The sequence below is a fragment of the Vulpes lagopus genome, chromosome 4 (assembly GCF_018345385.1).
Source record: "Vulpes lagopus strain Blue_001 chromosome 4, ASM1834538v1, whole genome shotgun sequence".
NCBI classification, from domain to species: domain Eukaryota; kingdom Metazoa; phylum Chordata; class Mammalia; order Carnivora; family Canidae; genus Vulpes; species Vulpes lagopus.
In genome coordinates this window covers 74,720,687-74,738,296 of record NC_054827.1, presented here as the reverse complement: position 1 = coordinate 74,738,296, position 17,610 = coordinate 74,720,687, and the positions used below count along the sequence as shown (strand labels likewise).

Below are 17,610 nucleotides of genomic sequence, written 5' to 3'. Positions count from 1 at the left end.
AGAACTACATAGTAATCTCAATTTTGTTTTATATATGTATTTTTTTCACACATACATAAAACATTGAAGTCATACCTCTTTCCCTGCCCCCAGATGTTAACAGTGGATTACTGGGAGCAGGGATTAGAGGTGACTTTAATCTTCCTATATGCTTTGTAGTATTTTTTAAATTTTCTATAATCATGGATTAATTAAAGTTAACTAGAAATTTTTTCGGGTAATCTTTAATTCTTAAATGCAAATAAACTGTTTAGTTTAATCCTTTGTCTTAGTTATTAGCATACTAATAGAGTGCATTATATTTTCCAAATTCTGATATCCTATGGCTGATCATAAAATCATTTGTAATGCGGAGTAGCATTTCCTGTCACAAACCTTGTTAAGTATCCTTGCCTCTGTTTTTTGGGGTCACTCTCTTCTTTTAGTGAACTGTTAGACCCTGTTTTTTTATTCTCTGTCCCAAACCAGACCTTTGCATTCATCTATATTCCTGCCTCTACTTTTCCCGGACTTCTCTTTTCAACATACTGTGTGTGTCCTATTCAAATATGTTCTAGCTGCGTATTATATTGTAAAGAATTCATAGGACCTAAAAAACTGGTACATAATAAAACGTTCTTAATTATGATGAGTGCTATAGGTTTATTTGCATTTCTAACTAGCACCAACTGCAGAGGAATTTCAGGCATCAGGGATAGGCCCATGTGGGAGATATTTTGGGAAAGTCCACACCACAGAGACAGTTGCTTTCTCTGCATAAATGCCAGCTCTGTTCACAGTCATTATCTCCTTAGTTGTGTGTATTATATGGTTCAAGGTAAGTAACTGGATATTTTTTTAATTACTGCAACATTTAAAAAATTACTGCAAAAGCATTTTTTTATAACTGAGAATTTAGTATATAATTTTTCACTTTTTGACAGTAAAGATAAAACCTTTAAATAAATGCTTTTTTTTTTTTTTGTTGGGTTAGTATGTTCTGATAAATGCCTGAAGGACCACCCCCTACAAGTTCTAGAAAAAGATATAATTTCCCTAGAAATACCAATGATAGAATTATATTGTAGTGCTTTGATTTACTTTCTTGTGCTAGAAGACGTCTAGCAATTAACCCTTGATCCCTGTACCCCAGAACATATCACCCACACAAAACTTGACCCTATTTATAAGGACTTTGAATGATTTGAGTCATTGGTAGGTGTTAAGCTGATATTATATAGGCTTTCCTTGGATTCATTGACATATCAGGCTATTGTTTCTTATTTTCTTAATTCTGCAGGGTTATAGGAACAACTATTACACTGCCAATTCTACCCATATATCTCTGTGCGGCTATTTCTGTATATACAGCTATCAATTTTTTGTGTATCTGTGGGGGTTCTATCTCTGATCCTGCCTGTAAATTTGTCATAGGATATGGTATTAAAAAGCTTTGCTAAATGTATTGTAAACTGTTCTCTCCAGTAGATCATTTGATTATAGGATGCTCTTCAATTATGTTCTTAGAATTTGTTTTTAAGAAATTGTGCTAGTTACTGTGCTATCACTAGGATTCACAGTTCTATGAAAGATTAGCCAATAGCCCAGGTTTTCTGATAAACTTGTGAGTAAATGCCATGTGTTCTGATTTTTAAAAAAGATTGCTTGGTTGATTTGAGAGTGAGAAAGAGAGTACAGCAGGGAGAGGAGCAGAAGGAGTGGGAGAGAATCCCAAGCAGACTCCTCCCAGAAGAACTCCAACATGGGGCTCAGTCCCAAGACCCGACATGGTGTCCTGAGCCAAAACAAGGGTCAGCCACTTAACCAAGTGAGCCACCCAGGTACCCCGAATTGTTTTTTTGTTCTTTTTTTTTTTAAGATTTTATTTATTTATTCCTGAGAATACACAGAGAGAGAGAGGGGCAGAGACACACACAGGCAGTGGGAGAAGCAGGCTCCATGCAGGGAGCTGGACGTGGGACCAGATCCCGGTGCTCCAAGATCATGCCTGGGGCTGAAGGTGGTGCTAAACTATTGAGCCCTGGGCTGCCCTGTGATTGATTTCTTTCTTTCTCTTTCTTTCTTTCTTTCTTTCTTTCTTTCTTTCTTTCTTTCTTTCATTTATTTTGCACGATTTCTTTTTTAATATTTGTATTTGCAGAATGTTTGAATCAGGACATCCTCTTATTTCACCTGTATTTCTTCCTTTTCCTCTTGCTTGTTTAGTTTCAGTTTCATATTTTAATTGTTTCTCAGAGGAAATAAATTGCATTAAAAAAACTTTCCTGAATTCTACCCTTAAGCACAGTTGGTTCGCTTTAATTTTACTGTGGACTCTTGCTTTAACAGAAAATGCTGTTAAATATACAAAGCGGGTGTATTTGTTCCATTAAAAAGACAGTATGAGGGACGCCTGGATGGCTCAGCAGTCGAGCGTCAGCCTTCCGTCAGCCTTCGGCTGAGGTCCTAATTCCAGGATCCGGGATCAGGTCCCACATCGGGCTCCCTGCGTGGAGTCTACTTCTGTCTCTGCCTATGTCTCTGCCTCTCTGTGTCTCTCATGAATAAGTAAATAAAATCTTTAAGAAAAAAATTTAAAAATGAAAAGAATATAATTAAGATAAAAGTTTGCATGATACACATCCAAATCATTTAGTAATTTATGTATCAAAGTGTGTTAAAGTGTCAATTATAATAAACATTCAAATTGTGAAATAGCGGTTAATTAACTTAATCTAAAAGAAGAATATGATAATTTTTTCCCTTATAGTTCTATATAACATACATTTAGTTCTCAGGAAGCAGAAGAATAAAATTTAAAGGCCAATCTTTAAAACTTTCTGGATGATAGTATTACGGTGATCTTTTTTTTAATTGCTTTCTGTATGTATATTCCAATTATTTAACAGTAGTTTCTGTATGTTAGTATTTTGGGATAGCCAGACAGGCAGATTTTACCTTTTTTTTTTTTTTTTTTTAAGATTTTATTTATTTATTTGAGAGAGAGCACATTTGGAAGAAAGGCAGAGGGAGAGAAGGAGAATCCCAAGCAGGCTCCAAGCTCAGCACAAAGCCAGACTCCGGGCTTGATCTCAGGGCACTGAGATCAAGAGTTGGACACTTAACTGATGGACTCAGGTGCCCCAGATTTTAGGTTTTTAAAGCTAATCAAACTTTCATTTTTTGGCAACATTTCTTGATATAGCTTATGAAATAGCTTTTTGAAACTTTAAAATGTATACGTAAGTGTAGTAGGTAATACAAGTATGGTAAAAACACTTGTGTTCCTCTGATAAAAGTGGCTTTCAAGAAATATAAAACCAATTAGATTGCCTTTCCATTAGAATACCAAAATGATATTAATTATGTTGAATTTCACTTACCTAGTATTTAACCTGTCATTTTCTTTTTTATTTTTAAATTATTTTTTAATGCTTTTATTTAAATTCCAGTTAACTTACAGTGTAATATTGGCTTCAGGTGTACAGTATAGTGATTCAGTACTTCATACCTCATCTGGTGCTCTTCACAAGTGCACTTCTTAATCTCCAGTATCTATTTAACTCCTCTCCCTCTAGTAACCAGCAGTTCTCTAAGAGTCTTTTTCTTGGTTTGCCTCTGTTTTTCCTCCCCCATTGGTTTGGTTTGTTTCTTAAATTCAGCATGAGTGAAATCATAGAGTATTTGTCTTTATCTGACTGACCTTCTTTCAGATAATACTGTCTAGCTCCATTCAAGTCGTTGCCAACAGCAAGATTTCCTTCTTTTTGATGGTTGAGTCCATTGTATCTAGGTCTATAGGTAAAGATATCTCACATCTTTATCCATTCATCAGTCAGTGGACACTTAGGCTGTTTCCATGATTTTCCTGTTGTAGACAGTGCTGCTAAAAACATCAGGGTGCATATATCCCTTTGAATTAGTATTTTTTTTTTATTCTTTAGGTAAATGCCTAATAATGCAAATCCTGGATCATAGGGTAGTTCTGTTTTTACTTCATGAGGAATCTCTGTACGGTTTTCCAGAGTGGTTTCTCCCACTTGCATTCCCATCAACAGTGCAGAAGGGTTCCCCTTTCTTTGCTTCCTCACCAACACCTGTTGTTTCTTATGTTGATTTTAGTCATTCTGATGGGGATGACATGATACCTCCTTATAGTTTTGATTTGTATTTTCCTGATGACCAATGATGTTGAGCATCTTTTCATGTGTCAGTTGGCCATCTGGATGTCTTTTTTGGAAAAATAGCTATTTGTGTCTTCTGCCCATTTTTAAATGGATTATGTGGGTTTTGGGTATAGAATTTGGTAAGGTATTTATATATTTTAGATGCTAATATCCAAATGTTTGGATACCCTTTATCAGATAAATATCATTTGCAAATGTCTTCTCCCCTTCCTAGATTGCCTTTTAGTTTTACTGATTTTTTTTTTCTAGCTGTGCAGAAGCTTTTTATTTTATTTTATTTTATTTTAAATTAGTTTTTTTTTTTTTTTTTTATAATTTATTTATCATAGTCACACACAGAGAGAGGCAGAGACACACAGGCAGAGGAAGAAGCAGGCTCCATGCACTGGGAGCCCGACGTGGGATTCGATCCCGGGTCTCCAGGATCACGCCCTGGGCCAAAGTCAGGCACTAAACCGCTGCGCCACCCAGGGATCCCGAAGCTTTTTATTTTGATGAAATACCAGTAGTTTCTTTTTGGTTTTGTTTCCCTTGCCTGACGTGACCCATCTAGAAAGAAGTTATTGCCTGTGTCCTCCTCTAGGACTTTTATGGCTTCAGGTCTCACATTACGGTCTTTAATCCATTTTGAATTTATTTTTGTGTATTATATCAAAAAGTGATCCAGTATCATTCTTTCGCATGTTGGTATCCAGTTTTCCAACATTATTTGTCAAAGATACCTTCTTTTTCTCATTGGATATTCTTTCCTGCTTTGTCAAAAATGATGTGACTGTATAGTTGTGGGTTCATTTCTGGGTTTTCTCTTCTGTTCCACTGATCTACGTGTCTCTCCTTGTGCCAGTACCATACTGTTTTGGTCACTAAACTTTTATAATAGAACTTGAATTCTGAAATTGTGATGCCTCAAGCTTTGCTTTGCTTTTTCAAGGAGGACCTACCATTTTCTTTCTTTCTTTCTTTCTTTTTTTAATTATTTGTTCATGAGAGAGACAGAGAGTCAGAGACATAGGCAGAGGTAGAAGCAGGCTTCCCTCAGGGAGCCTGATGGGGGACTATATCTCAGGACCGTAGGGATCATGCCCTGAGCCAAAGGCAAACAAGTGCTCAACCACTGAGCCACCCAGGTGTCCCAGGACCTGTCATTTTCTAAAGGAAACTTGCTTAAAGGGTTTATTTACTTCCCTAGAATTAATAGAATTTCTCCCTCGTTATGGTCATCTGCCTTATAATCCACTTGCGGCTTTATTGTATATGTGTTAATATATGTTCTGCATCAGACTAAATCATTATTTTGAGCAACAGAGCATATTCTTTGTAAAGATTTTATATGTTACCAGTCTGTACTAATGGATAGTATCATTCAGGAGCTACGTCCTATTTCCCATAAAATTGGTTTAAAAATTGGTGATTAATACAGGAAGATTTCCATCTGCAAGACGCCATTTACATTTTATTTACTGATGATGATATGACACATGAATGATTTTTCATAAGACACCAAGTTCTATTATGTACATCGTATGTATAGTTTTGTATCAGAGCCTTTAAACTTTTATTTTTTATTTTATTTTTATTTTTTTTAAGATTTTATTTGAAAGGGAGAGGTAGAAGCACAATCCCTGGGAGTCTGACATGGGGCTTGATCCCAGGACCCTGGGATCATGACCTGAGCTGGAGTTACACAATTAACTGAGCCACCTACACACCTATATTTTTATTCTAATATTTATTTGATCATTTATTTTAGAGAAAGAGTGCTTTGGGAGCAGAGGTAAGAGCAGAAGGAGAGGGAGAGAGAAAATACTCAAGCAGCTCCCCGATGAGTCGTGGAGCCCAACACAGGGCTCAATCCCAAGACCCTAAGATCATGACCTGAGCTGAAATCAAGAGTTGGCTGATAAGCCAATTGAGCCACCTAAGCACCCCAGAACCTTTTAACTTTAAAAAATGTGTCATTGAAGGGCCTTATCCTTAAGATACTTTATGTTCTCTATCTTTAATTTTAGGATTTTTGAGGATCAGTGCATTTTATCCCTTTGTCTCCTTTGGAGCCAATAGAGAAATAAGAAAGTGATATTTTGGGGTCAAAATAACAGCTTTTTTTTTACTGAATAAAAGTTGGTCTGGAGGAGGTAGTTTTTTCATGTTTTGTTTTGTTTTGTTTTGTTTTTGAAGATTTTATTTAGAGTGCCCTACCACAGAGGGAGGGGAGAGGGAGAAGCAGACCTCCTGCTGAGCAGGGAGCCCTACACAGGACTCAATTCCAGATCCCAGGATCATGACCCAAGCCAAAGGCAGATGCCTAACCAACTGAGTGGCTCAGGTACCCTGGAGGAGGTAGCTTTGTACAACTCTAGTGTGCTGCCTTTTTTTTTTTTTCATTTCCCCTAGTGTGCTACTTAATACATAATCTCTGAGATTCATTTACTCATGAGGCTTTAAGACTACTACTGGCAGCTTCTTAGGACAGGTCAAAAAGCATTAATAGGAACTATCTTTGCAAGTATGCAGGTATGTCTAGCAAAGCATATCCATTTAGTTCTCTCAAGCAACTTTTCCCAAAACAAGGAGTGATGATGAGTAGAGGTGTACTTACTATTAGCTGACATCACTCAAAGGAAAGGAAGGTTCACTCTTAACCCTGAGTAATGCCTTAAATTGTTCATAGTGAGACTTTTTTTGACATTTTACTCAAAAATGAATTTCACCTTTTACATAAACACATATATGTATGTACTTCCTATGTTTTTAGTATCTATATATATTTAGTCTTTTTTTTTTTTTTTTTAAGATTTTATTTACCCATGAGAGAGAGAGAGAGAGAGAGGCAGGCAGAGACACAGGCAGAGGGAGAAGCAGGCGGCTCCATGTAGGGAGCCCGACATGGGACTCGATCCTGGGACTCCAGGATCAGGCCCTGGGCCGAAGGCAGCGCTAAACCGCTGAGCCACCCAGGATGCCCCTATATTTAGTCTTTGACAATAGAATTTCTATAAAGAACTCTTTTCTTTATACACTTGTCTTTTCTTTTTTTTTTTTTTTTAACATTAGCATTATTATTTTTTTTTTAATTTTTTTTTTTTTATTTTTTATTTATGATAGTCACAGAGAGAGAGAGAGAGGCAGAGACACAGGCAGAGGGAGAAGCAGGCTCCATGCACCGGGAGCCTGATGTGGGATTCGATCCCGGGTCTCCAAGATCACGCCCTGGGCCAAAGGCAGGCGCCAAACCGCTGTGCCACCCAGGGATCCCTACACTTGTCTTTTCTATGTAACACTTGTTACCAGTTGTTTCTTACTATTCATGGGCTCAAACAAGTATAATTTTTTAGTTTCCTTTTAATTATCTGTAAAGAGTTCAACTGTTTTTGCTCTATGGCATTAATTAAACACTAATCTACAGCTATAGTGACAAAATTGTTAGAGAAGTGGAAAATTACCAATTTCTATAGTCCCTGTTTTCCTCATCTATAAAAAGAAACTAAATTTTGTCTAAGATGCTATCAGTTCTGAAGTTCTAATGCCATTAAAACAAAATCCTATATTCTCATAAAAAATACTAATACTGTGAGGTATTGTCTTTCTTGCTTAAGAAATGTGCCATTTCAGGGGCAGCCCCGGTGTCTCAGCAGTTTAGCACCACCTTCTGCCCAGGGCCTGATCCTGGAGACTCAGGATCAAGTCCCACGTCGGGCTCCCTGCATGGAGCCTGCTTCTCCATCTGCCTGTGTCTCTGCTTCTCTCTCTCTCTTTCTGTGTCTCTCATGAATAAATAAATAAAAACTTTAAAAAAAAAATGTGCCACTTCAAATACAAGTGCTTCATGAACTACAGTTATATGGGTATTAAGGTCTACATAAATTTGAAAACTATGATTTTTTTCAGTCTACTTTCCAGGTGATGAAATTAACATATAGCAGAGTTACGAAATGTAGATTGGGAATAGAATCCAGGGTCATTGTATGTACTTATTATCCTAACATAGTTGGTGTAAATGCATGAGTTCTATCAACTTCTGTAACAGAAGTTTATGTACTTTGCACTATTTGTCCAGAAATATTTTAAAAATTGTTATAAAATTTGATCAGATTTCATTGTGCACAGGTTACTTGTTTCAGAAGTTCTTAGCAAAAACAGTGCTTTTAAAATGAAGCTAGTATCACTATACTAACATTTATGTAGGTAACTCTTTCTGAAGAATTTTATTCATTCTTCACTGTGTTTTAGTGTCAATGTAGGAATGCAAACTTTTTTTTTTTTTTTGGAATGCAAACTTCTGACATTCAGACAGCAAAACATATTTATTTACCGTCACGTTTATTTGGATGCCTTAGTGTCTTGGTGGTTGCCTTTGGCCCAGGGCATGGTCCCGGAGTCCCCAGATGGAGTCCCACATCAGGCTTCCCTCAAGGAGCCTGCTTCTCCCTCTTCCTATGTCTCTGCCTCTGTGTGTCTCTTGAATAACTATTTATTTATGTTAGAAAAAGAGAGCATGTGAGTGGGGCAAGGGGCAGAAGGAGAGGGAGAGAGAGAATCCTCAAGTGGACTTTGTGCTTAACGCGGAGCTGGACATGGGGCTCAATCCCAGGACCCTGAGATCATGACCTGAGCTAAAATCAAGAGTCGGCCATTTAACTGACAGAACTACCCAGGCACCCTGGTAAGATAAGTTCATAAACCAATTTCTCTTGCACATAAGCAGTCTTAACGTTTGTATTTACAATAAAGCCTTATATGTTTCATTTATTATATGTTTTTTTTATCACTCATAGTTAAGAAAAAATAATTATGTTAATCCTGTGAATAATTATCTTTAACATGTTATCCTCTTTATGTGTATATATGTTAGATGGAAGATGGTGCCCCAAAGCATATCATCCAAATGACAGGATTTAAGATGGAAGAAAAGGAAGCTCTAGGCAAATTGCTTTTAAAACTAGATTGCACTTTTATTAAGAGTGAGGTGAGTACAGAAACTTATAAAATATTTAAGAGAGACTTGAAAAATAATACTGGCCTAAGAATGATAAAGTGCCCTATTGATATTATAAGAATAAAGTGAATGTGCTATAAAAGACCTCTTACTAACATTTTTTCATTTGCATTTTTCCTTCCAGAAATACAAAAATTGTACACATCTTATAGCTGAACGCCTGTGTAAAAGTGAAAAGTTTTTAGCAGCTTGTGCAGCAGGTAAATTAACTACTATTCTCCCTTGAAAAAATCTTCATGTTAAAAAAATGTACCTTATTCTCTGTAAGATAGTATGGTTATATCAAACATAAATCTGGTTTTATCTGAATATTTTTCTGAAATATTTATTAAAATATTTTTTCTTATTTTTCTAAGTAGAACTTTGTAAAACATGAAAATGTAACAGAGGCAAGAATACTTATTTTACCAAAGATTTATTGTGTTTTATGTCAGAAAAAAAAATTTTAACAAAAACATTGGGCACAACAATAACCCTCTCCCCACCCCCATAAAAACTGCTTTTGTCAGTCTCAGCTGTTTTCAGTCAAGTTTGTCTTCTTTATATGTCATTGGAAAGAATTTTTGTTCTCCTTCTGCCTCCCCTCCCATCCATGCTATCAAGCAATGATCTATTTTTTACTGAGATTTTAAATTCCATAAACTCAGCTTAGGAGTTAGTGTCATCCTCTCTCTGTCACCCTTGATGTTCCTTTATAGTTTCCTATACTGTGATTGAGCTAGCATATTGTTAGTCCACTGATCATCCAAGAAAAAAAACAGTATATTTAACTCACTGAATTTACTATTTTTTAGAGTAATTTACCAGAGAGATATTTGGATTTATTATCTCCACAAGAAAAAAAAAACATATTTTCCCTGCTATTGAGAAAAATTACCAATACCAAGATAAAAGAACTACAGAATATTATTACTTTGAAAAATTCTGTCAATAAATTTGTTTTTTTAAAGTGTAATATTGCTGTAAACATGATTAAAGAAGTTTTTAGCATAGGAAGAGTGATGTAAATTTCAGCCAAAACGGTGAATAATACTAACATAGTTTAATATCATGTTTATCTTATTATTAAGTCTTAGGGTTGTATTTAGTAACATTTAGACTTAGAATTATGGGAAAGGCTACATACAATGTTCAGTGATGTAGGACTCTACCAAAAATTTGGGACAACAAACATAATTCAAAGATAATTTTGGCATTGTAGTGTGGCCTTAGTCTCATGATGAACAAGGTCAAATTTTATTTGATATTTGGTCTTTATTCTTGACCATTCATTAGAAACAAAATTCTTGTGTGACTGAGAGTTTATTTGTTTTCTAGGAAAGTGGGTACTAACTAAGGACTACATAATTCATAGTGCCAAAAGTGGCAGATGGCTTGATGAAACAACTTATGAATGGGGCTATAAAATTGAAAAAGACTCCCATTATTCACCTCAAATGCAATCTGCACCTAAAAGATGGCGTGAAGAACTGAAACGCAGTGGTGCTCCAGGAGCCTTCCACAGATGGAAAGTTGTCCTCCTTGTTAGAGCTGATAAACGAAGTGATTCTCTTGTAAGGTAAGATGAGATCTCGTAAAAGCTAAAGCAGTGGATGAAAAAACAGTTTTGGTTTGCTTGAATACCTTTTTTGTATTTCTTTGAAATTATTGATTTCGTCTAAATGGGCTATGGTGATTTGCCCTGTAATCTCCAAGTTAAGCCGTTCTGTACTTAATTAAGTATATGTGTCCAACAGAATAAAATCTATAGTATTGCTTTAAATTTTTCTTGGGTTTCTGTTTAACTTCCCATGTTATTTCTTTTGACTAACTCAAGCAAAATTAGAAAAAAAAAAAAACTTGGAAGATTTTTGAAATAATTTTCAATTTTTACAAAAGCTTTTTTCTGGGTTTATATAGTACAGTCTTCATGGTTAATGCTGTTTCCTTCATTATTTCATTTCTTTCTAACTTTTCCATTCTATTTTTTAAATAGTTACTGGATATTCTGAGACTGCAATGACTTGTAGGGAGATGCAAAAGTCCTTTTTCCCCTTTACAGAAGTATAATTTATAGGCAAATAAAATGCACACATTTTAAGTATACATTTCGATAAATTTGGACAAATTTATACACCCTTATTATCCCCCCAACTATAGTCAAGATCTGCAATATTTACATAGTATTAACAATGTTTCTGTCATTACACATTTAATTCTGCTTACAAATAGAGGACAACCATTGATTTCCTTTGTGTCACCATACATTAGATTTGTCTTTTTTTTTTAAGTTCATGTAAATGGAATTATTTTGTATATACTCCGTTGATGTAGTTTCATTTACTTAATTCATTGTTTTTGAGATACATCCAGGTTATTGTGTGTACTAGGCATTCATTCCTTTTTGTTGCTGAGTAGTATTCCACTTTGTGGATGTATCACTGTCTGTGTATTCACCCATTGATAGACATTTGTTTTTTGGTTTTGGTTTGGGTTTTTTTTTTTTTCACTTGTACTAATATAAATAAAGCTGTTATGAACATTTGAGTAAAAGCCTTCATGTACATTTTTTTTTTCTCTTGGGTAAATACCAAGAATGAAATTTCTGGCTCAGATGGTAGTTGTGTACTTAACATTATAAGAAAATGCCAAACTGTTTTCTGAAGTAGTTGTTCTATTCTACATTTTCTCCTAGCAATTTGCAAGGTTTCAATTGCTCTGCACTTACTTTGGCACTATTGTCCAAAAACCACTTGACTATATTTGTGTGATCTATTTCTGGGCTTCTTACTCCATTGGTATCTGTGTCTACCTTATACTAAAAGCACACTTTTGGTTACTGTAGCTTTATAATGAGTCTTGAAATCAGGCTGGTGAGCCTCCCAACTTCGTCCTATTAGAAATTTTGATGATTCTGGAGTTTTTATATTTCCATATACATTTTCGAACCACCATGTTAATTTCTACAAAAAAGCAAGCTGGGATTTCAATTTGGATTCTACTGAATCTATGGGTCCAATTGGGAAGAATTGAGATCTTAACAATATTGAGTTGTCCTATTTATAAACTGCATCTCTCTCCAGGTCTTTGGTTTCTGCTTTTAGTGTATTATAGTTTTCACTGTATAGATCTTGCACATATTTTGCTGAGTTTAATCCTAGGTACTTCATGTTTTGGGAACCTATTATAAATGGATTGATTGCTCTGAAAGTTTTTATGTACATCTCTTGAGATAATTGGCTTTCTCCATTATTCTATTAATATGGTAAATTTTTCTGATGAATTTTAAATGTTAAACCAAACTTGTATTCCTGGGGTAAACTGTATTTTATCATAAAGTATTATCCACTTTTTAATAATTGCAGTTTCTGTCAGGAGGTATTTTGTTAAGAATTTTTTTATTTTCAACCTGAGCAACTGAAAAATGTAAAAATATACAAATTTAATATCATGGATTTTTTCTTCTGTAATTAGGAATTAAATGGTTGTTCACTCTGATCATTTCTTCTTTAAAAAAATATTTATTTATCTGAAAGAGAGAGAGAGCACAAAGGGAGAGAGAGAGGCCAACTCCATGCTGAGCAGAGAGCCTGATGCAAGGCTTGATCCCAGGTCCCTGAGATCATGACCTGAGCCAATAGCAGATAAGTGACCCAGGCTCCCTTTTTTTTTTTTTTTTTTTTTTTTTAAAGAAAGACCAAGAGCTCCTGAGATGGGGGAGGGAAATAGGGGGAAAGGATGGGGGGTGAAAGAGGGAGAGGCTTCACGCCCAGTTCAGAGCCTGACAGGAGGCTCAGTCTCAAGACGCTCATGAGATCATGACCTGAGCCAAAATCAAGAGTTGGACACTTAACCAACTAAGCCACCCAAGTGCCCAGACTCTGACCTTTTCTATTCAGTATTTTATTAGAGATCTGGACAGTACAATAAGGCAAAGACAAATAAGAGAGTTAGATAGGAAGAAATAAAAATAATTGTCTTTATTTCTAAAAGATATGGACATATACTAAGTAATTTATCCAGAAAAGCTATTAGAAGTAATTCTTGAATTCAAAATGACAGGATAATAAGTCATTAATAAAAATTAATGGTGTTTTTATATACTAGAAATGAACAATTGGAAATTAAAATTTTAAAAGCAACATATTACCTGTGGTTTTTAGCAATTTGATAATGTGTCCAGATGTGTATGTGTGTTGATTTTGTCTATTATTTATTTGTTCATGTTATTTGCATGGAGTTCTTTGAACTGCTTGGACTTGTGGGTTTTTAATTTTTATTAATTATGGAAAATTATCAGCCATTAAGTTTTAAATTCTGTTGTGTTCTTTCCCTTGTGCTCTATTACTTGTATTTTAGACCATTTAATTCTTTTCCACCTTTTTTTATGTTGTTTTGTTTTTAACTTTCCCATTTTTGTGTTTCAATTGGATAATTTCTTTTGACCGATCAAGTTCATTGATTCCATCCACAGTTGCATGCAGTCTGTTCATAAGCCTGTCAAAGACATTATTCTTTGATATAGTAACTTTTATTTCTACCATTTTAATGTACTCAGTGCTCAGTTCCTGATCTCTTAGTGCAGTTTGTTCAATTTTTCCTTTGTATCCTCAAACATTTCAGTAATTGTTAAAGTCCCTTTCTGATAATTTCAACAAATGGATCATCTCTCTGTGCTTTATATTCCTTTTTCTCTTGACAGTGGTTTGATTTTCTTTTTGTGTATGTCTTTTATATTCTTTATTGCATGTATAGATATTGCATATACAGCAGTAGAGGCTGTAATAAGTATTTATATCCAAAAATGGGCTTTTGGGTAGTTGAATTAATCTTGTCAATTTTTGAGCAGGTTTGAGGTTTTGTTAATCCTGTAGTTACCTTCACTGCATCCTTTCTGGTTACTTCTGCAGTGGAGTACAGTTTCTTTACGGTTGACCTGGGTTCTGGGGTGCTGGAGGGTTTCTGATTGATGTTTTTGCTTCGCTCTCAGCTTTCAGTAGTCCTTGCACTGCTAGGTCACAGAAGGACTCTGGTCATTCTTTTCCTCTCTTGCTTGTTATTCCTCTCTAGGTTGGGGGTAAGAATAAGATGTGTTTTTGGTTCTGCTAGATAGATAGACTTCGGTCCTAAGCATTCTTTGTGTTCTTGTTCTCTGGGGTTAGGACTTTCTCAGTATTTGTGTCTCAGTCCCCCATTGCAGCCAAATTCTGCTTTGTATGTATGAGTAGGGTTTTGACAAGAGAGAATTTCTAGCCTCTGCCCCACTATTAGATTTCTGTTTTGTATTAATGAAGGAACCTGTGTATGAGTGGCATTTCTTCTGCCTTTTGTCCAGGGACAGATGGCTTTTGCTTCTATCCCTTGTCCAGAAACAATAGATCCATTTTGAGGCTACACAGCAGGACGTTTTCCTGCCCTTTTCTCGAGGCACGTGGATTTTACTTATATTCTCCCAATAGAAGCAGTGCATCTTTTCCTGGATTCTGAAAGTATAAGACTTTCTTACCTTACCCGAATGACTTGGACATTTGCTTCATATGACAGAAGGATCCAGGAAAGTGGACTTGGTTTTAGGTCTATCTCTTGATGGCCCACTTGTGCTACCTGGTAGGGAATCTGTTATCTGCCATTAATCTTTGTGGCTAAGAGCTTGCAAGTGAGGGTAGACTTTCCTGGAGTCATTGACTCTCAGATACTGTAAATTGTCATAGTACTTGCACTTGGCTCTTAAATTTGTTAGAGTTTTACCTTATTTTAACCTATTTTTATGACCACTACTTCTCTCCTGCATCCTGGCAAAATGATAGAGTTTTGAGTCTCCAGTCTCTTCACAAAGGGGCTTATCTTTATCACTCTTAGGGAAATTAAGTTTCTTGATTGGTTGTTACCTCAGTCCTCTGATGGACTTCTGGAAAGTTAAGTTTTTAGAGATTATTTGTTTTTTCTTACTGTTAGGTGATAACATTGTTCTCTTGTGACTTTAAAAATCCTAAGCACAACTAGAACTTGCATGAAACTCTTGGGATGTTTAAAGTTAATTAATTGAGGGACACCTGGATGGCTCAGCGGTTTAGCACCTGCCTTCAGCTCAGGTCGTGATCTTGGAGTCCTGGGATCGAGTCCCACACTGGGCTCACTGCATGGAGCCTGCTTCTCCCTCTGCCTATGTCTCTGTCTATGTCTCTCTCTCTCTCTGAGTTTCTCATGAATAAATAAATAAAATCTTAAATAAATAAATAAAGTTAATTAATCGAAGACTAATTTTTTTTAAAGAATGCTGGCAACTGTAGTACTTTTTTGTGGTTTAGAATGATTTCCTTGGAGGTATGTTGCCTTCTGAGGTAGCTGCTTACCTAAACTTCTCTCATTATTCTTTTGATTTATGGAGGTCACTTTTCCTTAGGAAATAAATTCAGTATTCTTGATTCTTAAAAGTCTTCCCTGTATCAGGAAGTGGACAAGTAGAAAGAAGAGCATGATTTCTTTAACATCTTCTTATAATTTAAGAAATCACTACAGTAGTTATTCTCCATGGCACTCAAATAATTCTTTCAGAAAGTTCTACTCCTACTCCTAGAAAGTAATTGATTTAGATAATTTAACTGACTATACTAAAAAAAAAAAAAAAATGCTTTCTATACTATTTACATTTTTAGAGTTCTGGAGGCTGGAAAAGCAAATGTTATTTTACCAAAAAGCTCACAGAGTGGAATAACTCATGTGATTGCCAGTAATGCAAGAATCAAGGCTGAGCAAGAAAAAGACCATTTTAAGGCTCCATTTTATCCAATTCAGTATCTAGGGGATTTTCTTCTAGAGGTAAGTAAAATAAACAATAAACATTTTTGAGTGTTTATTTTATAAAAATACTGATATTGTGAAATATGTTAAAAATTAAAATACGTTCTGAAAAAAATTAAAATATGTTCTGAATTTTAAAAATGCAATGATTAGAAGTACAGTTCCATAGATCCACTTAAAAACAGATTTTTTTTTGTAATTCAGTATAGTACTATATATGTGTTTTCTCTTCAGGGTTTTCTTAATAATATTTTTTTCCTAGCTTACCTTATTATAAAAATAGAAAACATAATACATGTAGTATATAGAATATATGTTAATCAGCTGTGGAGGGTGTTGGTGCCCCTAATCCCCACATTGTTCAAGGTCAGCTATAATTAAAGTGACATATTTTTAAAGGCAGTTGCTCTCAATTATATAAATATTTGAGAATATTTTTGATAAACATGAAAAAAGTTTGCTTGTTGAATTTAAAATTTGTCTTTGAGTCTCTAGTTGTCCTTTAGTGATATTTACTACAAACTAATTTTAACGTTTTAATGTCAGTATAAATAAAATAGCAATGGATCGTAGTATATAGTATTGTTTAATAATTTGTGGGTAATTTTCCCATAAAAAAAAATAAGCAGCTCTTTTTAAGGATTTAGAAATATTTTCCTGTTCTATTCCTCTACCTCCTTCTTCCTACTTAGCCCAAATACCACTTCTTAAGTTGTTTGAATGAGAACAGCCCTAGAAGAACTTCTCTGGATGTAAGAATTTTTAAGAAGGTAGAAAAACCTCAGTATGTCTAAAAACTTATTCTTCAAGGAAATACAGCCTCCTTAAATGTTTCCATCTCAATAGATGCTCTAATCTTTTATCTAATAATTTATGTTAGAGACCTGGATATCACCCTTGAAACCTTCCTTTCCCGTCCCCCCCGCCCCCCGCATCTTGTCAATCAACAAATCCTATTGATTTTATTACCTTAAATAACACTTGAATCACAGTGCTTCTGTCTTCCTATATTAACATCATACTAAGTTTTCCTCTTTCCCCTGCCTTCCTGGAATACACTCTTAATTATTCTCTACCTTTTAACTCTTGGTAATATACTGATTACTGTTACCTTTTTCTTCTCAAGTCCATACTGCTTGATTCAGAAGGAGCAGAAAATGCTCTGTGTAAAACAGTTCTAATCTTGTCACTGTCCTACTTAAACCCTCCAGTGGCTTCCCATTGCCTTTAGGATAAAATCCTAAACTTCTAACGTGGCATAAAAGCTACCCACAGAATTCTTGTCAGTCCTGCTTTTCAGATGTGTCCTGCTCAGTTTTCTTCAGTGCTTGACTATACTATAACAAAATTGCCTTCTCCCATTTTCTTAAATAGGCTAAGCTACTTCCTGCCTCAGTCTTCTTAAAAGCTACATTTTCTGTCTTAAAAGATTCTCCTCGGTCCTCTCACTCTCTGTGCCTGCCAGCCTTCTGTTCATTATTCAAATTCCAGTTATAATGATTCTTCAAGGAATCAACTGGCTGATTACTTAATGTCTATTTTCCCCATCTAAACCTAAGGACCATGTCATCAAGATGATATCTGTCTTTTCTATAGTTATATCTGAATCATCTTGCATAAAGCCTGGCATATACATGAGTTCTCATTTTTTGTTAAATGGAGAAATTA

At 35.2% G+C, this 17,610-nt stretch overlaps 1 protein-coding gene across 5 annotated transcripts in view; it reads left to right on the top strand.

Annotated features, from left to right (window-relative positions):
- Positions 1–17,610, top strand: part of SLF1 (SMC5-SMC6 complex localization factor 1) — a 79,788-nt gene that overhangs the window by 6,224 nt on the left and 55,954 nt on the right. For 2 of the 5 annotated variants that reach the window (XM_041752623.1, XM_041752624.1), the window contains exons 2-5: positions 9,019–9,132; positions 9,287–9,362; positions 10,480–10,720; positions 15,798–15,960. In XM_041752623.1, the coding sequence (XP_041608557.1) occupies positions 9,019–9,132; positions 9,287–9,362; positions 10,480–10,720; positions 15,798–15,960 (594 nt within the window). Of the gene's footprint in view, positions 1–1,801; positions 1,821–6,438; positions 6,493–8,774; positions 8,830–9,018; positions 9,133–9,286; positions 9,363–10,479; positions 10,721–15,797; positions 15,961–17,610 lie in introns of those variants that run through there. The other 3 variants (XM_041752627.1, XM_041752626.1, XM_041752625.1) reach the window with 3 other exon arrangements.